Raw genomic sequence first — 24,313 nt, forward strand, 5'->3', positions numbered from 1 at the left:
TGTGTGTGTGTGTGTGCGTGTGTGTATGTGTCTGTGTGTGTGTGTGTGTGTGTGTGCGCGCGTGTGTGTATGTGTCTGTGTGTGTGTGTGTGTGTGTGTGTGTGTGTGTGTGGTGATTGATTGGTACTAGTACAGAAGCTTAAACTGATACTTGTCCTTGAGCATTTTTACTCAAAACTGACACTCTACCTCTTGAGCCGCAACTCAACTTCCATCTTATTGGTGGCTAATTGGAGATGAATGTTACAGACTTTCCTGCCCAGTCTGGCTTTGAACCATGATCCTCAGATTTCAGCTTCCTGAGTTTCTAGGGTTATAGGTGAGAGCCACTAGTGACTTACTAAAGTCTTGTGTTTTAATCCATTCCACCATACTGTGTCCTTGAATGTAGAATTGAGACTATTAACATTCAGTTAATGAAATTCCCATTTCATTACTAATGAAGGTTATGTAATAATTCCCGTCATTCTTTTGCTTTATAGTTTGATTTTCCCTAAGTCTTCATTTGCTTATATACATTTCTAGTAAGAGTTTTCTTTTTCCATATCTTTGGGTGTGTTTGTCTCTTCTGTGCAGGTCTCCCTTCACTATGTTGCTCTGCAGTGCTGGTTTACTAGTCATAAACTGCTTTAGCTTTTGTTTATTACTCAAGGTTTTATTTCTTCTTTAATATGGATACCCTTGCTGGGTACAGTAATCTATACTGAGAGTTGTTTTAGTGCCATCATTCTAATCCCTCTCTGCTTCTAAGGTCTCCATTAAGACTTGGAAAAAATTATATTAAATATAATAAGCCACACCCAAAGAAACATGGTCCCATGGTTTCCCTTATTTGCAATAACTAGTATACACCTAGGATAATCTTACCAGACAAACTGAAAAAGGTCAAAAACTATGTACTGATGACCTTATAAGATGATGCTAAGTGAAATGAACCCCAAGATATGGACACAAGAGGTTTGTTTATTTGTTCCTGTTGTTTTTAATGTACTATGTGGGGTTTTTGTTGCTTTTGTATAGTTTTCCCCTATGGTATAACCCCTGTTGTCATTGTATTTGATTCTGGTGCCCTGAATCTTGTATATACATTTTTCTAATTTGGGAAAGGGAAGAGAAATAACAAGATGCTGAAATAAGAATACAGGTTGAGGGCTGGGAAGGTGGCTCACTGGTAGAGCACTTGCCTTGCATGCATGAGGCCCTGGGTTCAATTCCTCAGCACCACATAAGCAAAAAGAAAAAAGTGGGTAAGTGGCGCTGTGGCTCAAGTGGTAGAGCGCTAGCCTTGAGCCCAGAGTTCAGGCCCCACGACCAGACCCAAAAAAAAAGAATACAGGTTGACCCATTTTAACAATGAGACATACAAGACTCTATTTTGAAAACAAACTTTACAACTTCGGGATGGGAAATAGAGGTGGGCAGGGAAGGGATGGTAGGGGAAAAAGGACAGGGTAACAATGCTAGATAGGAAATGTACTCATTACCTTACTCATGTAACTGTAACCCCTCTGTACATTATCTTTATAATAAAAAATTTAAAAACAGGAAATCTGTTATTCTTCTATATTTGCCTTATAGGTGACTCTGTGCTTCTGTCTGCCTCAGCTGTGAATGATCTTTCCTCATTATGTATGTTTGACGTTTTAATATGATATGTGAAAGATTGTTCTGTTTGGAGTTCTAAAGCCTATTGTACCTAGACACCCATCTCTTTCTCAAGATTTGGACTTTTACTGCTATGATTTTGTTTTCTGTGACATGGCTCAAACCTCTTGTCCTTCTTCTGTGCTGATGATTTATAGATTGTTAACTTTTAATGATGTCCAAGAGATATCACATGTTTTGTTTGTATTTCTTTAAGTTCTTTTATCTGCTTTCATCTGAATGCTCTAATACCTCTGCTTTTCCTTCTATCCCTCATGGCCTGTTTTCAATTTGATTCAGTCTACTGAAGGGACTTCAAGTTGTTGTATCTTGTGAGTTTTCCAATTCCAACAGTTCAACTTGATCTATTTCTGAATGTCTAAATATTTCAATACCTTTCCTTTTTCATCTCTTGCCTTATCTTTCTACTTTCATTCATCTCTTTAGGTTTTCTTGGAATTCATTCAAGTATTTGTTCATGTTCTCTTTAATTTTTGTATCTATTTTAATATTATTTAATATTTAATATTATTAGTCCTTGTTATTAGGGTTTTCCAGTTTTGGAGGTCCACCCTACCTTTCGTTTTGTTGTGTTTTGCCATATTTCTGAACTGGAATTTGTGCATTTGTGACTAAGAATCACCAAACCAAGAATCTATCCACTGAAGCAGTCCTAATGTTCAGGAAGAACAGTGTTAGTGACTGAGTTGGGATGCTATTTCTCACCACTAAATTTAGTGTATGGCTCAGTAGCCCAGCATTTGCCCACGTGCCCAGGGCATGAGATCTGATCCCCCGCACTTCTCAGATAAAGGTGGAGACTCATTGGAATCTCTGGTAGATGGGGTCAGTTATTCACCTCTGGGCTGCTTTCCCTATGGAGTATTACCTTGTTTTTGTATAATACCCACTTCTGGCTGTTAGCTAAAGCCACTATATGGCTTTAGGAGCACTGAGAAGCCTAGTTACTACACCTGCTTGTCTCAGTAGTTGTAGACCCTCTCACCATTTTACTTTTTGTGGTAGACAGAGACCATAGAAGTCTTATGATTTAGCAAGTCTGGACTCAGGACTTTCAATCTTATCTGGTAGATGTGGGCCTCAGTGCTCTTAGACCCTGCCCAGCAGTTCAGCTCCTCTCTGCTCATTTTTAGTGTACCATCAACTTTATGAGAAATTGTACAAAAATTTTTCACTGCAGCTTATTAAGAAAGAATCTAATATACTCTCTTTTTTCTAATCATTTTGTAAAACACTAAAAAGTTAAAATATCACTCCTGCTTAATTATTTACTAAAGCGAATACAAAAAGAGGCTCCGTCATATTTAGAAAGCCCATGGCTCCATCCCCTTCAACATGGCCTCCATTGCTTCAATCTCTGGCACCTAGAACTTAGTTTCCAGCAGACTCTTAAAAGAAACGGTCAAATGATGGAGCATTGAGCAGATTCAATCTTAAGAATCATTTTCTTTTTCTTTATTTTGGTTTAATATCTTTCTTCAAGACAATAGTAGAGACATAGAGCCTTATTTGCTTGGAGCCTTCCATGATTTCCTAAGATTACATTACTCCTGACTGAGTGAATGAATGAGGATTAGATGATTTTTACAGAATAGTTATCATATGAACAAGGATGGATATTAAATAAAATTTTTTCTATGCTGGATATTGAAGCCATGGCCAAGCAACACTCCACCACTAAGCTATACCCCCAGCTCCATGAATTCCTTCAAGAAATAAGTTTTATGCTGCCTAAAGAAATCTGGACAGTATGTGATTCTACCGACGGCAATATGAATTTTGTATGATTAATCTTACTTTAAATTGTTGGCTTAACATATATTGATTATACGTATTATTGTAATTAATGTGATATTTCCATACACTAAATTCTCACTTTTGAAAAATTAGCATTATCTAGACATGAACAAATACTAAAGACAATTAAAATCCTATCGCCTGATAATTCAGTAGCTTTTGTCTCATTACTAAGAAATTGCTGCATTATTCTTAGTTTATTAAGGTACGTTTGCATAGTATGTACCAATATCACTTAGATAGATGAGCAGAGAGATCAATGACAAAAAGGACCCCTGCATTCTGTATGCAATTCATGCATCAGCTATAAGTTTACAAAAGAAAAATCTTTACTACTTTGTGCTTAGTGTTTTCACACTGCATATAAACAATCTGCAGAAGGTTGTACTGTATGCCTCATTGTCCTCTACAGGTAGACTCTCCTGTTCCAGAGGTATGAAATATAACATAAATCCACTCTCTTCAAGGACACAAATTCTAGAGAAGGATGCTCTCAAATAATCAGAGCTTTGTGGTTCATTTCAAGTAATGGAGAACACCTGTGTAATTTTCTTACACTAATGTATATTACCAAGTGAAAGAAAACAACCAAACATTCTATCTACCAAACATTATAACTATATGCCATGAAAGTAAAACTAAAGAGACAGTAAAAGATCAGTGATTTTTCAGGGGCTTGAGCAGAGGAGGAATGAATGGATGGACCAACAGCATGTTTTCAGAGCAATGAAAATGCTCTATGATGTTATATACATAATATACATTAGCCCCAACCATTCAAAGACTGAAGAACTAAAAATCACTGAAAAGCATTACTCCAACCAAAAGCACATATTTTGTGAACATGCTTTTCAGGAACTGCCATTCTCATGTTGACTTCATGAAGCCAACAGATAGGATGATAAGCCCTGGATCTCCAGATAACAGAAAAGAGGAGCTGAAAGATCTAAGTGATCAGGTCTAGAACCTCCAGGTAAGATACAGAATTCAAATTTAAATTCAAACTTCAGGAAAAACAGAGAGAAAGGAAAGATGAGGAAGAATAATGGAAGGAATATCATTGCTCAAGATACATTATACTCATAAACTGACATGCTGAATTGAAACCCATTTCTTTTGGCCAGTCCTGAGGTTTGAACTCAGAGCCTGCATGTAACCCCTAACTCACTTTGTGTTCAAGGCTAGCACTTTGACCCTTGGCCACAGCCCCTGGTCTTTTAAGGAGATCATCCTCAGATTCAATCTTCTTAAAGTCCACCCTTGCTACAAATTCATTCTCAGCTTTCTCCCAAGGAAGACAGCATTCAGTCAGGACTCACCTGAGATCTCTCAGGAGAGAGTTTCCCATCCTCTCACTGGGACTCGACTGCTCTTCTTCTCTGTTTCTAGGTTTTACACCTCTCTTGAGGAAGCAACACTAGGTCAAAAGCTTAAGGCAGGATGTTGCATCTGACCTCATTGGCTTATGATTTAGCCAATCACAAGCTGCCAGAGGACTGGATATGATAGAGGAGGCACAAACCAGTTTTTAAGGGGAGGGGAAAAGAAGACAAGGGAAATGCATAATATGTGCATAGCACATGTGGTACGGGGGAGGGGGAGTCCAGTTGAAACATGACACAGTAAATGTAACAGTCATTTTGCTTCAAGGAAGTCTCAGGTGAAAGGGTAAGGATTTGCTTATTCCTAAGGAATCTGAACCCTCCAGATTCCATATGCTGTTCTCTTTCAAAGACAAAGTGTTTTCCTGGGATAATAAAAAATTCATTGTCTCTGGTTATGACAATTAAATCACGGATCAACATTTTGTTTTCCTTGGAGACAAAATGGGAAGCAGTAAAAGAAGCAGAGAAAGCAAGGCTGTTGAGGTAGTTAGAGAAACAAAGGTTTTTTTAGTAGTCAGCTCCAAGGCTAATGTGGCAAACAGGAAGAGTGCAAGTGTGATAGACTCTCTTCACCATCTGGCCCTGTATTTCCTCCCGGACACCACCCACTCAGCCACAGGACAGACTTGTCCCTAGAGATAAAGTCAAGGCCACAGTATCAGCAGCAGGCCATCAGCTAACAGCGGACTCTGAGCACTGCAGTGTGGACAGGCAAGTGGCTTATTCATTTTTCATTATTCGTTACCCACTGCCCAAGGCTAGTTTCCCTCAGTTTTGGCCATTGTGGAATTAATTTGCAGTATAAACATAGATCACACTCACCTATTCCAACAGTTTTCCTGATGGGGAAACTAAAACTGAATTTTTCCATCCCCACCAGTGGGAGCATTGGAAGTCTTTAGTGCTGTACCATAATGTATAAGTTCTGCATTACTATTTTGCCAACGCATAACAATGCTCGATAGGAAATGTACTCATTACCTTACTCATGTAACTGTAACCCCTCTGTACAGTATCTTTACAATAAAATGTATATATATTAAGAAAAGAAATACACTGAATGCCACACCTTGGTTCAGTTTTCCAAAGTCATATTTGGGAACCTATTACAGCACTGCCTTCCAAACTTGTGCATGTATGCATATAACCTGAGAATCCGGCCAAAATGTCAAATCTGACTCTGTCTACCACAAGTCAGTGCTTGAACTTTGTGAAAAGCCTCAAAGTGAGGAGCACCTGGAATCCCAGAGTCCCTATGGCACCTGGAACCAAGCCAGCTGTACTACAATGTGTCTCCTGGACCAGCAGCTAGGTCATCACAGTAGGAATCATCAACTCCTCAGAACTGCAGAATCCAAAACCTGGGACTGGATTCCTATTCTGTGCTGAAATTGGAGAACTGTGGCCATAAAGCATTCTTTCTCTCATCTGATTTCTCACAGATAAATTCATCCCTCCCCAAGTGCTCAATTAAGGAGGCCTATTCAGGTGTCTCAGACACTGAACAACAGAGGCAAGGCAACACAAAAGGTATCCCGCTGAGACATCTGTCCCACGCTAGTATGAACTAAGCTGGCAAACGACAGGAACTAACTCTCCCACTAAGCAATGAACCTCCTAGCCCTCAAGTTCTTCATCTGTAGATCGGATGAAAGTAAAGAAAGGGATTTGGGGTACACTGTAAACTCTTCCAACATGATAGCTGTTACTGTTGACTGAGCTCAATAGATAATCATAATGCTCAATTTCACATATATTCTAAGTGTCCTATGATGAATCATAGTCCCTTGTCTTTTCAGAAATGATGTCTTAATTTGCTAGCCTGATACAATTTTTCTACCTTATGTATATCTTCTCAATTGATAGTCCTGCTAGCTTGCTCTTCTCTTTCATTTCTTTAACTTGGTTTCTTGTCTTCTAACAAGTTTGTGTTTCATGCATCTGATGAAGATATTGAAATCATTATTTGCACTGAAAATCAAGAGGTAGTACCCTATTTGTGCTTTCTGTACCTGATATTTAATAACAAGTGCTATTTTCTTTTTTTCTGCTTATTTTATTACTATATGCATGATGTGGGGAAATCCAGAAGATATAACTAAGAAAAACAAAAATAACATTTAAAAATCTTAGAATCCTAGTCCCATTGATTCCTTCTTCTTATATCAATTTTATGTAGAAGTGATATTTGTACATTTATGTGAGGTATGTTATGATTATTCAATACAGTTGTACAATGTATAGTGACAAAATCAGGATGATAAGCACTTTGAGCTCCTATAAACATTTCACATTCTCCATGAGTTGGGAACTTCCAAACTCCTTCAGATGGTTTTCATTTTGCTTTTGTGATTTTTGTTTTGTTGGTTTGTTACTGGGGTTTGCTTTGCACTCACAAGACAGGTGCTGTACCACTTGAGCCATACCCTTAGCTTTTTATTTTCTTATTTTTCAGATAGGGTCTAGCTTTTATGCCAAGGCTAGCCTGGACTAAAATCTTACTATTTGTGTTTCCTGTGTAGCTGGGATGACAGGTGCATACCACCATACCCAACTTTTTTTGTTTTAACTTGTGAACTTTTTTGCGTAGGCTGGCCCTGATAGCAGCCTCTAAAGTAGGTACATTTGCAGGTATGAGTCACCACATCTGGTTTCTTCCTGAGTACTTTGATGCACGTTCTACTTACCACAAATGATGCATGTGTGTGAAAACATGAACATACCCAATGGTTTAAATGTTCCCCAATGGAGATTATGCTTTGCATATGTCTTTCTCATCTCATCTAAAGATGTTTGTTTTTAAGGAAAGTTTGTTTTTCAGTTTTATTTAGACATAATTGATATATAAAATCTAAATATAATTAATATCACAATTTGGTAAGTTTGGGCATCCACATACATCTGTATATGTATTAACATTAAAATAATTATTATTATAACAAGTAAAATAAGCATATCCATCACCTTCAACAGCTTCCTGTGTCTCTTTGTATCTTGTTTTATTTATTTATTTACTGTCAAGAGCATTTAACATGAGGGCCAATAAAATGAGAATTAAGCATTAGAAAAGCTAATAATCAAAGAAATTAGTTGTTTGGCTTCAAATGCCTTCAGTGTCAGTGCTTCATTAAAGTTTGTTTTAACTTATTTATTGTTATTGTAAAGATATACAGAAGAGTTACATAAATCAGATAAAGACTACATGTCTCTCCCAGTGTTTCCCTACCATTTCCACCCACAAGTTGTGTAGTTCATTTTCAACAGAGTATCTAGTATCATTGCTGCATTATTTTACTGTCCCACAGTTGGTGCCCTTCCTTACCCTCCCAAAGACAGATAAATGAACAAATGAAACAAAAAGAAAAGGAAAAACAGCAACAAAGAGAAAAAACTCTTGTTTCCATTTCCTGGAATTCACTTTGATGAATATTATTTTATATAATCAGATGCACATAGCTATTGGGCCTTTGTGATCCTCTCCTAATAATATCTTCTCACTGTGTGAATATCCAGAGTCCTGTTTGATTTATCATCTCCAAGTATTTTTTTCTTTTACCATGCATTGTGTTTACTTGCAGATATGTAGGCATATTCTACTTACCACAAATGAGAAAAACAATGCAACCTATGTTTCTTTGGGTCCTGCTTACTTTACTTAACATACATTTTCCATGTCTTTCCATTTCCTTACAAATGGTACAGTATCATTTTTTCTGATGAAAGCATAGAATTCCATTGTTTATATACATTTTCTTGATCTATTTGTCCACTGAGAGTCATCTGCTTTGATTCCATATCTTAGCTATGGTAAACAATGATACAATGAACATGGTTGTGCTGGTGGCTTTAATGTGGCCTTGTTTGTGTTTTATTGGATAAATGCCCAGAAGTGGAATTGCATGTCAAGGGAAGCTCTATGATGAATTTTTGAGGAACCTCCACACTATTTTCCAGAGTGGTTGAACTAGTTAACATTCCCACAAACAGTGTAATAGAGTTCCCTTTTGGCTACACCCCCACCACCATCTGTTATTTTTAGATTTCTTGATAATGACCATTCTAACTGGGGTGAGGTGTAACCTCAACATTGTTTTGATTTGCATTTCTACTATGAACAGAGATATTGAATATTTCTTCATGTATCTATTGACCATTGTTACTTCTTCTTCTGAGAATTCTTTCTTTAAGTCTTTAGCTGATTTCTTAATTGGGAGCTTATTGGAGGAGGAGGTAATTATTTTACCTCTAAGAACATTTGAGATATAAGGCCCTTGTCTGATATATATTGAGTAAAATTCAATGAAATAGCCATCAAGATCCCAACAACATTCTTCAGTGAAATAGAGAATTAAATCCAAATTTCATATAAACTAATAAAATACCCTGAATAGCAAAAGCAATGTTTAGCTGAAAGAACAGTGCTGGAGGAGTATCAATAGCAAATTTCAACTTCCATTACAAAGCCATAGTAATTTTAAAAAAAGAAACAGCAAGCCATGCACTGATGGCTAAGACCTATAATCCTAGCTACTCAGGAGGCTGAGATCTGAGGATCACAGTTCATAGCCAGTCCAAGCAGGAAATTCCATGAGATTTTTATCACCAATTATCCACCAGAACACTGGAAGAGGTGTTGTGGCTCAAAGTGGTAGAGTTATAGCCTTGAGTGAAAAAGCTCACAGACATCATCCAGGCCCTAACTTGAAGCCCAGCAACTGATAAAAATAAAAAAACAGGTTGATACTGGCACAAGAATAAGCCTGAGGACCAATGAAACATAATAACAAACCCAGAAATGAACCACAGATGTATAGCCACCTAATATTTGATAAGGAAGCAAAAATAAACATAGATTGGAAGAAAGCTAGCCTTTTGAACAAATGGTGCTGGCAAAAACAGCTATCCACATACAGAGAACTGAAGCTAGATCCTTATATATCACCCTGTACCAGAATCAGTTCTAAATTGACCTCAATGTAAGGCCAGATACAATGAAAATATTACAGGGAAGGGTAACAATAGGACTCCTAGACATGGGTCAAAATGTCCTAAAATCCAGAATCACAACAAATCAAAGAAAGGCTGGATAAATGGGATTGCATCAAACAGAAGAAATTCTGCATGCCAAGGGACACAGCTAGCAAGACAGCCCACAGAATGGTAGAAGACTTTTATCATTTTCTTTAAATCGTATTGAATGACAAATTATCTCAGTTTGAAGAAAAGGTAAAATGATTATTACTGGCTGATTCCAATTATGCTAAAATTTTTTCTTCCTATCATAATTGGAATCATGAGGAATGTGCCTTTGAGCTTACAGTATCTTTGCACATCACCAATCTACCCACCATGACAACCTTTGCCCAACTTTATCAACTCAAAGAGTTCATTCAGTGCTGTTGTCCAGCAAAAGCTATTCTGTAACAAGCATGGTATGGATGCAAAAGCACAGGTTAACACTATTGAAAAACTTGGGGAGGGCTTTTTCCCCATCCCCTTTACTATCAGGGCCTAACCAATCATTTTCCCAGCTGGTGAATGATGCAATCTGGTTTAGCCAAACAGGTGGAGTGTAGAACTGTGGCTTCATTTTGTCCTTCCAGAATGGAAATTTCCCACCTTCCTTCTGCACATCTATCCCAAGCACCCTTTCCATAACCTCACAGGAACATTTCCCTCAATAATCTACTCAGTGTACTTTGTCACTGGTGTGTAGTCCATGGGCTATCAGGGGATAAACTTGGCTTGGTTTTGAATGCCTAATGTCCTTTGTTTTAATTTTGACACCAAGACATAGCAACTTCAGAAAACTGAATGTTTACATCCTAGTAAAATTGGAGGTAACCTTGTAGACATGGATAAATTATTACTAATGATTGATAAAGTTGTACATCCGGTTGCAGAATATGCACTTCCTAACTTTGTAGGGAATTCTGAAGCTGAGCTGTGAGGCCTGGAAAAGGTCGAGAGATTGAAATGCCACCTCAACTATCTCAGACCATTAAGAACTTGCCATGGAAATGTTGAAACAGCTCTGGAGAGGAGTAAGAGGCTGGAATGCCACCCCTTTCCTTAGTGTTGGAAGAGCTGAAGCTGGACTTTGAAAGTTAAAGTCGAATACACGTTTGAATTATACCTTGGTTGCAGTCTTCACTCTCAAAACACTAAGAGAGCCAGCTGTTCATTATGTACACAAACTGTCTCTAGATTGAAATAACAGTATAGATGACTTGTTTTCTGCACATACTCATGTTAAGTTTCTCTGTATTAAACATAATAAATATTAACTTGTTTAAGGAAACGAGTTTCAAGAGCTGGTGAGCCTTGGGCTCTCCATTACCCACTGCTTCTATATTTCTCTGTGTCGTTTCTCATTTCTTTGCCTCCGGTATCTCACCATGCTGTCCCAAATTGCTGTTAGCAACATATCTTTAGTTCTACAACTTTAAACACTGAATATAGAGCCATGGAATGAAATGTTATCTCAGCTATAAAAGATAATAAATTACTGACAGAAGAGAACATAGACAAACCATGAAAATATATGGAGTGAAAGAAACCATTCACAAAACTCAAATATTGTACAATTCCATTGTATGGGCTATCTAAAATAGGAAAAAGGGATGCACACCTTTGGAAACTAGATACTAATGAATGTTGTATTATGCTGCAAATGTACTTAATTCGACAGGCGAAACACTTTAAAATAAGATAATGGTATATGTTACCTGCGTTCTATCATATTAAAAATAATTTTATCCTATTAAGAAAAATGTTTGTCACCAAAGTTTATACCAATGAATGAATTTGTATTCATAGGCTATATATATTTTACAATAATAAAAATAATCGCTGGGCTCTGGTGGCTCACTCCTGTAATCCTAGCTATTCAGGAGGCTGAGATCTGGGGACCCTGGTTTAAAGCCAGTCTGGGCAGGAAAAGTCCCTGACACTCTTATCTCCAATAAACCACTCATTAAAAAAAAAACAGAAGTGGCACTATGGCTCAAGTGTTAGAGCATTAGTCTTGAGCTTGAGAACTGAGGGACAGCGTCCAGGTCCAAGTTCAAGCCCCACGACCGGCAAGAAAAAACAATTTAATTTTAAAAAATCATATTCAACCAAGAAAATGTTTATACACCAATGATTGCATCAAAAAAGTCTCCAGCAGGGCTGGGAATGTAGCTCAGTGGTAGAGTGCCTGCCTAGCACGTATGAAGCCCTGGGTTTGTTTACTCAGTACCACAGAAACAGCAAAAGCTGGAAGTGGTGCTGTGGCTCAAGTAGTAGAGCACTAGCCTTGAGCACAGACAGGGTCAAGAACAGAGCTCAGGCCCCAAGTTCAAGCCCCAGGACCAGAAAAAAAATACTGTAGCATTATGTGCCAAAATTAGTATAATGAACCAATATTTCAGACTACCTTCATCATTATAAAATAAATCCTTGCTGAGAGAAAATTGCTTTTCATGCTTTATAAACACTGTTTGACAGCATAGAAATATAAAATAATCTTCTATTAATAAGAAAGAAACTGTGAATACATTACAATGGCATTGTAATTATCCAACAGGGAAATGAAACCCCAAGCTGCTTCCCCTGTACTTTTACTCCCCTGAATACACCCTCCCTCCATCCTGTCCCAGTCCTGAGTACTCCAAGGAGCTTACTTAGGACTATAAAGCCTTTTTAAAAATACTTTTCTCTTTGTGGGTCAGCTTATATTTCTACCCTAAGGCATATGCCATCCTATTTATTTGGTGGGGTGGTACTGGGATTGAACGCAGGGCCTCCCACTTGCTAGACATGTATTTATCAGTTGCATTTGAATTCAAATTTTTGCTTTTAATTTGCTTTTTAGATAGGGTCTCAACTATACATATGTACCACCCCCACACAGCCTATCCTCACTTCTTTGATTACTAACTTCTAATGAAAACAAAAAAAGAATATTTTTTCTGATTCAAACATATTTTGACTTAGAGTGACTTAAGAATGCATCCTTAGACATCTGCTAAGCTGACTACTCTAGCAGGTCTGCTGTCACTGACTTGAAGATTAAACGTATTTGAACAGTTTTTACATCACATAACTGACCTGTTTTACAATGCTCCATACACCAAATTAATAAACATTACCAATCCTTAGTGAAGTATTGACTGTCTTATAGCATTTCCAACCTGCTTGAACGGAGATGAGGATGCTGCCACTTCACCACTGGTAAGTGACATTTGTGGGTCTGTCTGGTTTTCTAAATTTGGAGATTATAGATTTTCTAGCAATTCCAATTGAAGCTAATCAACACCAAACCAGCTAATGATCTTATATCCTTTCCTATGGTCTTCAGCATTTTAGACTTTCACCTACAATGTGTGACTGTATGGTTAAGTAAGGTAAATATGGGCTCCTAATATTTCCATTAACTGTCATCACGTCATTTTTCTCTGTGTAATCACACAATACTTTGGATAGGGTTTCATGTCTAACACAAGAGTTTTTGTGACCCTATTGATGAATCTTTGTGAATGAGAAAACCTCTTCATTCATTAGGGATGTAGTAACAATCAGTATATCTTAGGGATAGCCCTAATGTACTAAGAAGCTCTAGAGCTTTGGGTATGCCACTGAACAAGTCTAGAAATAGGTCAGATAATCAAAACGGTCTCTTTTTCCTCAAAGATTTTATTCAATTATTGACTCGCCTCATTAGTGATTTCAACTTCATGATTCACAACTCTAGGCAACATTTACACATCTTCTGGGCATTACCAGTTATGAGTCAACCTAGTTCCTATCTCTATGCAGAGCACATACATTCACATGTGACTGTGATGTCACTTAGCCTTCTGTTCATCTCTGATGACTATGTATAGAACAGTCTCTTAACTATGTCATGACTCTGTTGCAGATAAGTACCAATTCCTTCTCCCACCTTTCCTTCTCCCACATCCTCATTATGAAGTTGCCTCTGTTCTGATGATCTCAGCTGCCTCCCAATTGTCAGGTCATAATCTTTCTCCAAACATTCTCCCAGGAAGCCAGTGATCCTCTGGCCCGCCATATGCAAACCTCATGATTCTCTCAGCATTCTAGAGTAGTCAGATCTATATTGATATAGCTTTCATGTTATAATTTTGTCCAAAAATTTAGAATTCTTTGAGCCCATAGCTGATGCAAAACAGAAAACCTCCACATATTTTATAGTCAATATTTGTGAGGTACCATGTGAAGTTTTTCAAATCAGGGTCATTAGAATATCCATCACCTTAAACTTCCTTCATTGCTTTATGGGCAATACCTTCAGATTAATCACTTTTAATAATTTTGATGAATTATTGTTATGTTTACCCATCATGACACAGAAAACCACAACTTAACATTGTCACTGATGACATCTCTCCCTGCACGCCACCCTCCCTGCCTCTGGTAGCCATTATTCCACACAGGGATTTGTTTGAGATTATCCTTCTTAGGTTCCACTTACAACACATGTAATAGATTTTAAAACACTGTGAATTACATGTTTATTTTTGTTTGTTCAACTTCTAGAATATTTAGTGGCATGGAGAGGTAAGTTTCATTGCCTAGGCCTTTGAGAAAACCGAAAGTTGTGTATAACTTGTGTTTCTCTGACCAGGATGAGATCTAATTGTCAGAAATTGATTGTTTTTATATTTATAAGATGATTTCTTTGTTGCTTTGTATGTCCCTCATCCACAGTATAACCTCTTTTTTCACTGTATTTGATGTTGGTAAAATTTGTGGAGGGGAAGGAAAAAACAAATCTTTTAAATGGGGATACAGGTGGACCCATTGCAACAATGAGATGTACAAGACGTTATGTCAAGAAACAAACTTTACAACTTTGGTGGGGGGATAGTGGGTGGGGGGAGATGGGAAGGAATGAGAAGGGGAAACAAAGAAGGAGGCAACAATGCTTGATAAGAAATGTACTCATTCCTTTCCCATGTAATTGTAACCCCTCTGTACCGTATTTTCACAATAAAAAAATCCAAGCTAGGATAAATTAATGTTTTACAAATAAGGGCACCTGAGGGTTTTAGGATCATCTGAAGCCATCTGAACTATCTAGTTTCCACTGTAGGATTGATCATCTGGGCTGAAGGTACAGTTTATTGGTGGACCACTGGCCTTAGAATGTCTGAGTCTCTGAGTCCCATCTTCAACCATGAAACAAAAAACACTGTAGGATCCTCTGACTTCACACATTATCCTTCCTTAGGCATAGTAAATTCTATTCCATCCTTGTAAGAAGAGACACTGCTCCAGCTGCAGATAAGAGCAGAGGGCATAACACCAGTGCATAAAAAAGACAGTGGTCCACCTGTGCTGTGTTGTTCCATCTGTACACTAACAGAGGGAAAACCATGTGGGTATAAGAGTAGATGGCGGTCTACTTGTGTATAACAGCAGAGGGAAGTCCTCCTGTATATTTTAGTATATGGAATGTCTGGTTCTGATGGTGGATGCGTGTAATGCTAGCTACTCAGGATGCTGAGATTTGAAGATTGCGGTCCTAAGCCAGCCTGGGCAGGAAAAGCCTGTGAGACTCTTGTCTCCAATTAAACAGCAAAAAGTTTAAAGCAGAGATGCGAAGGATATCCTTCACATCTGCCTTTATATTGCTCCAGCCTGTCTTTATTGTGGTCTCCTATCTTTCTTACAACATATTTCACAATACATTCATTATGGCTCATTCATAATACTTATTACATAGCTTCTATGTATCTGACAGGCACTGGGAACCCAGGAGCAAACAAAATACATAGAAAGTTGTAACTCCAAACAATTCATAATTCAATGAAGTAAGACGGGTAACAATAAAATAAAGACTAATGTAATATGAATGTATAAAAACATCCACAAAGCATATTGTGTAGGCCAGATACTGGTAGCTAATAATCCTAACTACTAAGAAGGTGAGATCTGAGGATCACAGTTTAAAGCCAGTCAGGACAGAAAAACTGTGAGACCCTTACCTTCAATTAACTACAAGAAATGCTGGTAGTAGAGCTGTGGCTCAAGTAGTAGACCTCTAGTTTTGACCAAAAAATCTCAGTGATACCAACCAGCCCTGAGATCAAGCCTCAGGACCAACATACACACATACACACACACACACACACACACACACACACACACACACACATACACACAGAGTGTATTATTTTGTACAACTAACATATGCTAACTAAAAGTGACCTATTTGTTGTGAGAATGAGAACACTGTGAATGAACATAGGCCTCAGAAGGTAGAGAAGAGAGACCAGAAGGTTTTTGTCATTATGGTTGGGGATAAACCACCTGGTGTAGAAAAGGAATTGAAAAATGACCTGAGAAAGTAAAAAAGAGCATATATGGCATTTTTGGAAAAACGTCTATACATATGATCGCAGCAACATCTACAATTCTTGTGCCCAGGAAGTACAAGTGTTCCAGCAACAGAGCAATAAGATTATACACTGTCTTCACGTGACAACTGATACTTCAGAATGCTTAGAAAGCAGCAGAGGAAGCACAGAGGAAAGTTAGACTATTGTTCAATGCTCATGGAATAAAGGATGACAAAATGACAGGGCAGAGAATCAATGAAAATCCAGATATATTTCATACACTACATTTCATAACAATGCAAAAATCTGCTGAAAATGTATGATTTGACAGGACACAAATTTAATACGGAGACAGCTTATCCAAATATATAAATATTAAATTTATAGTGTGAATCCAGATCGATATTGTCATTTTAATATAAAAAATCAGTGCTAAACATGATACAAAAATGTACGTTCTCTTACAGGTTACACATGTTTCGAATCCCTTTAACACTCATTCCAAAATGGCCATCATTTCAAGAGCCTTGGACATACAATGTATGTTTCCTGGCTCTATAATTATGGAGGTAATCACTGCATGCTTCACTTCCAGTGCACCTCCTCATCACAGTGGACTTTTCACTCCACACATCCCTCCCAACATATGATGATGGAAATGACCAATGAAAGTTCTCCACACGAGTTTGTGCTCCTGGGCTTCTCTGCACAGCCCTCACTGGAACCTGTCCTCTTTGGACTGGTCTCCTGCTTTTACACGGTCGCTATCCTGGGCAATGGCACCATCATTCTGGTCTCCTGGAAGGATGTGCGTCTCCACACACCCATGTACTTCTTCCTTGCCAACCTCTCCTTCCTGGACATCAGCTTCACCACAAGCATTGTGCCACAACTCCTGGTCAACCTCTGGGGACCCCAGAAAACCATAAGCTATGGAGGCTGTGTGGTCCAGTTCTATGTGTCCCACTGGCTGGGAGCCACTGAGTGTGTCCTCCTGGCTGTCATGTCCTACGACCGCTATGCGGCCATCTGCAGGCCTCTCCACTACACTGTCATTATGCACCCACAGCTGTGCATTGGCCTGGCCTTGGCCTCATGGCTAGGGGGTCTCACCACCAGCATGGTGGGCTCCACACTCACCATGCTTTTACCACTGTGTGGGAACAATCGCATCGACCACTTCATTTGTGAGATGCCCCTCATTATGCAACTGGCTTGTGTGGACACCAGCCTCAATGAGGTGGAGATGTACGTGGCCAGCTTTATCTTTGTTTTCTTGCCACTGGGTCTCATCCTGGTCTCATATGGACGTATTGCCCGCGCTGTGTTGAAGATCAAGTCCAGAGAAGGACGAAGAAAGGCGTTCAACACCTGCTCTTCCCACGTGGCAGTAGTGTCCTTGTTCTATGGGAGCATCATCTTCATGTACCTCCAGCCAGCCAAGAGCAACTCTCATGAGCAGGGCAAGTTCATAGCTCTCTTCTACACTGTAGTCACCCCGATGCTGAACCCACTGATTTACACCCTGAGGAACAAGGATGTGAAGAATGCCCTCTGGCACATTGTGTCAGAGAACTGCTGTGGCTTTGTGGAGAAACAAATCTAGAAGTGCTCTCTATTTCTCAGAAGGATGGATAATTGATTTGGAAGTTCAATATAGGGGAAAGGTAAGTGAAATATAAACCAAGTATGTCCATGTCCTGTGTTTACATCAAAGGAAAGAGAAAATATTTTGGTTTAATTTTTCATTAATTATCATTTTTATAAGTTTTTAATATGAGATGTTATAGAAGCTCAATATTATCTCATGTTTATATAGTTATATCTGTGTTTCTGTGTATTATCTGTATATTACACATTAATTGATACATTATTTCATGAATTGTTTATAAAAAATGTCTTGTACTTCCAGCTCAACCATGTTTACTGCAACACTATCCACAATAGCCAAGGTGTGGAAATAGCCCAGATGCCCCTCAATGGACCAATGACTGAAGAAAATGTGATAGATACATAGATAGATAGGTAGGTAGGTAGCTAGATCAATAGATAGATAGATAGGAATTTTACTTGTCTAATAGAAAAAAATAATACTGTACTATTTGTAAAGGAATTGAAAGAACTGGAAAGAACTATGTTAAGTGAAGTCAGTCAGGCCCTGAGAGACAAACAATGCATGTTTTCCCTTCTTTGTGGGAGCAAGATTTAGTTTATAAACTCATAGGTAAATATGTTGGGTTGTATGTAAGTATTACAAATGAATTAACTGAAATATGGCAGATTGAAAGGAGAAATCAAATAGTGTAATTCCTTAGAAAGCCAAAGTTCAGGAAAATAAAATAACAGGAAATGAGTAGGCACTCAAAAGGAGTTGATTGGTGTTAAGGGATAAAAGGTAAACAAATGAAGAGGAGAAGAGGGGAAGAATACAGTCAAGAATTTAATGCATATCCTACAAACTTGAGGAATGAGGAGAAAGTGTGGAATGGGGAGCAATGGGTGAGAATGTTGAAATGGATGACATTGATCAAGATGCATTGTCATAAATTGCTTATAAACTGCTTTCTTAAATGGCAACCCCTTTGTAAAAGTACAGAGAGATACTGAAAAATAAACTGGGTGCTGGTGTCTCACACCTGTAATCCTAGCTACTCAGGAGGCTGAGGTCTGAGGATTATTGTTCGAAGCCAACTCAGACAATCCCCATGACACTCAACTCCAATTAACCACTCAAAAACCAGAACTGGTGCCTGGCAAGGAGGATGCCCAATTGTATGGAATGCCTTCATCTTCCCCATATCTATAACTCAGTAAAGTAGATATAGATAGCCTTATAAAGATCAGGTTCTTACAGATCAGTTATGTATTTTAGACTGAATGGCTAACCTTGATCGATCTATGTGCACATGTGTTCACAATCCTAGCTATAATTTCTGTGGTTTACTAAGACACATATCTTTCTTCTGTTTTACATCCACTTCCCACACAAAATTCCCAAAACCTTTTTGAAAATCCTTTCTAATTTACAGAAAGCCCACAGGAGTTTAGGCTGATAACATGACACAGGTGGTGTCCTTAGATATCTTCCTCAAGAGGCTTGTCCCTGGGGGCTAGTCATAAATTAGAAGATTGCACCTTTCTGTCCCACCTCCATACTTCCTGAAAGAACAGTGAGAAGCCAGGAATTTAATCTAGTCACCAAATATTAATAATGAAATAAAGCATGCCTATGTAAGAGAACCTCTATCCGAACCCCAGATGATGGAGCTTAGAGTGTTTCTGGTTGTTTAACGCTTCAAGTGCCAGTAGTATTGCACTTGAAGTGCCACAGAGAGCAAAGATCCATTGTTCAAGGGGTTTTCTAGACTTAGCCCTGTGTGCTTCTTCATCTGGCCACTTATTCATACTCTTTATAATTTTTAATTAATGGTTAAATGTAAATCAAGTGTTTTCTTGAGTTCTATGAGACATTCCAAAAATACCACGCATGTGACAGGGATACTAACTAATATCCAGAGAAACCTGGGACTTGAAATTACTGTCTAGATTAAAAACAGTTTTGTATGATGATTCTTATGCCCATAGAATTCAACCCTAAATCCAAGTAGCTAATTTTAGACTTGTATTGAATGGTAGAAGCACCCCATATTTTTAATGTTAGAAGTATTAGGGCTTAGAGTAGACTTGTTCCTTCAAAATGAGGAATCTGAAAAATACTGTTCCCCCAAAAACAGTGTTTTGAGTTGCATAGTTAGTATAGCTATATTTTACTGATCTATCTACAATGAGAACTATTGCACACATTTTCATAGTGGCTTCTGAATGTGTTTCCAAGATGCAAGAGACTATTTTTACTCATTCACTATTATACTGACTTTTTTAAAATTTTTATATCCAACATTCATCATTATTAAATAAAATCTACTTCTGTAAGTTGCAAAAAATTCAACTTCTATAGATTGCCCCTGGTGCCAGTGGCTCATGCCAGTAATCCTAGCTACTCACAAGGCTGAGATCCAAGGGTCATGGTTGGAAACAAGCCCAAGCAGAAAAGTTTGTATGACTGTTATCACCAGTGAACCACAAAAAGCCAGAAATAGAGCTAGAAGTGGAGTGCTAGCCTTGAGCAAAGACAGCACCAAGGTCCTGAATTCAAGCCCTAGGGCAGACACACACACACACACACACAGAAAATGGGGAGGAAAGTTGCACAAATCTGTCCTGACACAGATAACTCACGTTTTCAGAGTTCTACTGGGTTCGTTGACTTAAAGCTTGAAACAGTATTATAAAATTGATGACATTAGTCACTCAAAGATAAGAAAATTCTGATCTACTGGGGAGGGAGAAAAAGAGAGGGAGACACTATGTAGAAAACGAACTTTACAATTTAGGAGGGGGTGGAGGTGAGGGATGGGGGGTGTAGCTGAGGAGATGTGAGGGAAGGGATGGTAAGAGAAAAACAAAGGAGGAGGCAACAATGCTGGATAAGAAATGTACTCATTACCGTGGGGGAGGGACATACAAAACAACAGAGAAATATTTTATAAATATGTTAGAAACAATACCAAGAAAGAAAAAACAATTGAGTCCTTATCTTGGGGTTCATTTCTCTTAACATCAACTTATCTGACCATTTCTGCTTGTCTTAGACATATACTAGTTATTACAAATAAGGGAAGCCATGGGACCTATGTTTCTTTGGGCCTGGCTTACTTCACTTAATACAATTTTTTCCAAGTCTTTCCATTTCCTAACAAATGGGGCTTTGCTCATGTAACTGTAACTCCTTTGTACAATATTTTCACAATAAAAAACTTAATTAAAAAAAGAAAAATAGAGGGAGAAAGAAAAGAAAGGAAGGGGGAGGTAAAATGAAAGAAGGAAGATAAGGAAGGAAAATGGAAGGGAGAGAGGGAGGGAGGGAAGGCAGAAGGAATAGAGAAAGTAAGACAAAGAAAGAAACTAAAAAGAGAAAGAAAAGCAAGGAAGGAAAGAAGGAAGGAAGAGAGGGAGGGAGGGAGGGAGGGAGGGAGAGAAGGAGGGAGGGAGGGAAGGAAGAGAGAGAGCAAGCTGTAAGGTTTTCAACTTATTAGTAGAGATAGATCCGCTTAACCCCCTTAGAGAGTATAATTTGTTTTATCCAGAAGATCTTTACTAGCTATATATCAGACAAGAACCTCATATCTGAAAAATAGAGCTCAAACAATGAAACCCTGCCCCCAAAACAAATCCTCAAAGAAACAACAGCTCCACTGATAAGTGGGCTAAAGACTTGAAAAGGGATTTCTCTGAAGAAGAGGTAAGAATGGCCAATAGACACAGTAAGAACTATTCAACATCTCTGGCCATAATAGACATGCAAATCAAAACAACATTGAGATTACAGCTCAGCACAGTTACAGTGGTCAGTATAAGAAATCTAATAATGGGCTGGGAAGTTGGCTCAGTGGTAGAGCGCTTGCCTTGCATGCCTGAGGCCCTGGGTTCGATTCCTCAGCACCACATAAGCAAAAAGAAAAAAGCCGGAAGTGGCGCTGTGGCTCAAGTGGTAGAGTGCTAGCCTTGAGCTGAAGAGCTGAGGGACAGCACTCAAGCCCAGAGTTCAGGCCCCACGACTGGACCCAAAAAAAAAAAAGAAATCTAATAATAACTGATGCTGTTAGGGATGTGGCCCAAAGGGAACATTACTATACTGTCGGTGGGAATGAAAATTTGTTCAAACATTCTTGAAAGCAGTGTGGAGATTCCTCAAAAGACTAAGCATAGAGCTCCTCTATGACCCAGCAATCCCATTCCTGGGAATTTTCCCAATGACCACAATCAAGGCTACACTAAAGCTACTAGCACAACCATGTTCATTGCAGTATAATTTACTGGGAATCAACCCAGATGCCCCTCAGTAGATAAATGAATAAAAAAATGTGCTATATATACAATAGAATTTTATGCTTCCATCAGAAAGAATGACAACCCACTGTAATGGAATGGAAAGATTTGAAATATATATATATGTACATATATAATATATATATATATATATATTAAGTGAAGCAAACTGGACCCAGAGAAACACAGGTTGCATGGTTTCCTTCATTTGTAATTGCTAGAATATGTTTAGGCTATTCTTAACAGAAGATCACAATAGCTCAATAGCTATGTGCATAAAATGATGCCTATCAAAATGAACTGCAAGAAATCGAAACAAGAGATTTATTTTTCTTCTTTTGTGTACTGTTTGAAGTTACTTCTTCTTTCTTTTTTATTTGTTCCTTTGGTTTATTTCCTGTTGTTAGTGTGTTTGATTTCTGTACACATTGTTTTAATATATAAGTTTATCTTATTTGGGGAAGGGAAGGGAATCACAGAAATGATATGGAAAAGTGAGAACCAATGCAACAGTGACACTAACCAGATACTATATTGGAAATGAACTTTGCAACTTTGGGGGAAGGAAGTTGGGGGAAGGGGCAGAATGGGTGAAAATGAAGGAGGGGGATAACACTGTTCATAAAGAAATGTATTCATGACCTTACTTATGTAACTGTAACCTCTCTATACATCACCTTTGCAATCATTTTTAATGTAAGGACAAAACAAAATGTTCTAGAATTTACATTCTAGTAACATTAGAGATAAACTATAGTAATTGCTTAGTTATTCCCAATAATTCATATTAGGTAAAGAATATGATTTTTGTCTTGTTTTGTTGTGCTGTGACAAACCTGGGGCTTGAATCAGGACCTATGCACTATCCCTGAGCTTTTTTGCTCAAGGCTATTGTCCTACCCTTGAGACCCAGGTCCATTTCTGTCTTTTTGTGGTGGTTAATTGGAAATAACTCTTTAGTAGTTAGGATTACAGGCATGAGCTACTGGCACTAGCTGGGAGGCAAATGTTTGCCTTCTTATAAATAAGAAGATCAACTAATACATATTTTGGAAGCAATCCTATTTTTTGTCTTTGATTTTCTTTTTCTTTTTTTCTATCGGTCATGGGGCTTGAACTCTGGGCCTAGGCGCTGTCCCTCAGCTCTTCAGCTCAAGGCTAGTGCTTTACCACTTGAGCCATAGTGCCACTTCTGGTTTTCTGAGTGGTTTATTGGAGACAAGAGTCTCACAGATTTTCCTGCCCAGGCTGGCTTTGAACCATGATCCTCAGATCTCAGCCTCCTGTGTAGCTAGGATTACAGGCATGAGCCACTAGTGCCAGGCTTTTGATTTTCTTAAGTGACTATATTTCTTATTATTCAAATACTTTTAGTACCAACTCTTTCATTTTCTTGCTTTAGTTTCACTAGTTAATACACAGTAACATGCCAATAACAAATGGTTTTAATACATACTCAATAGTAACTTTGAAGACTAAGGATATAATTCAGTGACAGAGCACTTCTTAGCATGCTGGATTTGGTCTCTAGTATTGAAAAATTACTAACACTTTGTCCTTATAACACACATCCAGTTGCAAAATATATAATACTAGTTATTTTGATGATATAATACAATCATTTGAACATACAATTATTTAGATTAAACCTTGTTTTCAAGAGTACTGGTTCTAGACTACAGGCTGTGTAAGGCCAACTTGTGAGCCCCTTACTGATGTCCCTCTTGTTGATTAAACCCTCAGACTAGGAAATCCAAAGACAGACAGGTGGTTCTAGATTATATAGAGAAAGAGTGAAAATATTCAATATACACATATGAAAATGGATCTAGGTAACTCGAGGGGCTGAGTGGGGTTAGGAGAGATGGAGAACAATGGAAAAATGACATTGATCAAGATTCATTGTGCTCATAAATTGCTGTATTGTATTGAAACTATGCATTCATTAATTTTAAAGAGATAAATAGAAAAATAAAATAATAATAAAATGAATTTGTAATTTCTATCTTCATTTTGCCCTATAACTTTAAACACTGACTATAATGTCACAGAATGAGATATTATCTCAGCTGTAAAAAAGAATAAATATTGACACAGGCTGTAACATATATGAACCTTGAAACCATAAAGAAAAAACACACAAAAATCTAATATTGTATGAATTTATTGTATAAGATATAAATTAGGAAAATTTATAGTAACAGAAAACAAATGAGTGTGTGCCAG

At 38.0% G+C, this 24,313-nt stretch overlaps 2 protein-coding genes across 2 annotated transcripts in view; one reads left to right on the top strand and one right to left on the bottom strand.

Moving 5' to 3' along the window:
• The window catches only part of Gcsaml (germinal center-associated, signaling and motility-like), a 20,666-nt gene extending 15,801 nt beyond the window's left edge, over positions 1-4,865 (bottom strand). Inside the window, exon 1 of the mRNA XM_013015607.1 lies at positions 4,782-4,865. Within this exon, the coding sequence (XP_012871061.1) occupies positions 4,782-4,810 (29 nt within the window). The 5' untranslated portion in view covers positions 4,811-4,865. The remainder of the gene's footprint in view (positions 1-4,781) is intronic.
• Positions 4,866-16,847: 11,982 nt separating this feature from the next.
• Positions 16,848-17,804, top strand: LOC105985089 (olfactory receptor 2C3-like). The gene has a single exon (XM_013015498.1). It carries the CDS (start codon positions 16,848-16,850, stop codon positions 17,802-17,804), a length of 957 nt encoding a protein of 318 aa, XP_012870952.1.
• Positions 17,805-24,313: the final 6,509 nt, after the last annotated feature.

Source organism: Dipodomys ordii, unplaced genomic scaffold (genome assembly GCF_000151885.1).
Source record: "Dipodomys ordii isolate 6190 unplaced genomic scaffold, Dord_2.0 Scaffold27, whole genome shotgun sequence".
NCBI lineage: Eukaryota > Metazoa > Chordata > Mammalia > Rodentia > Heteromyidae > Dipodomys > Dipodomys ordii.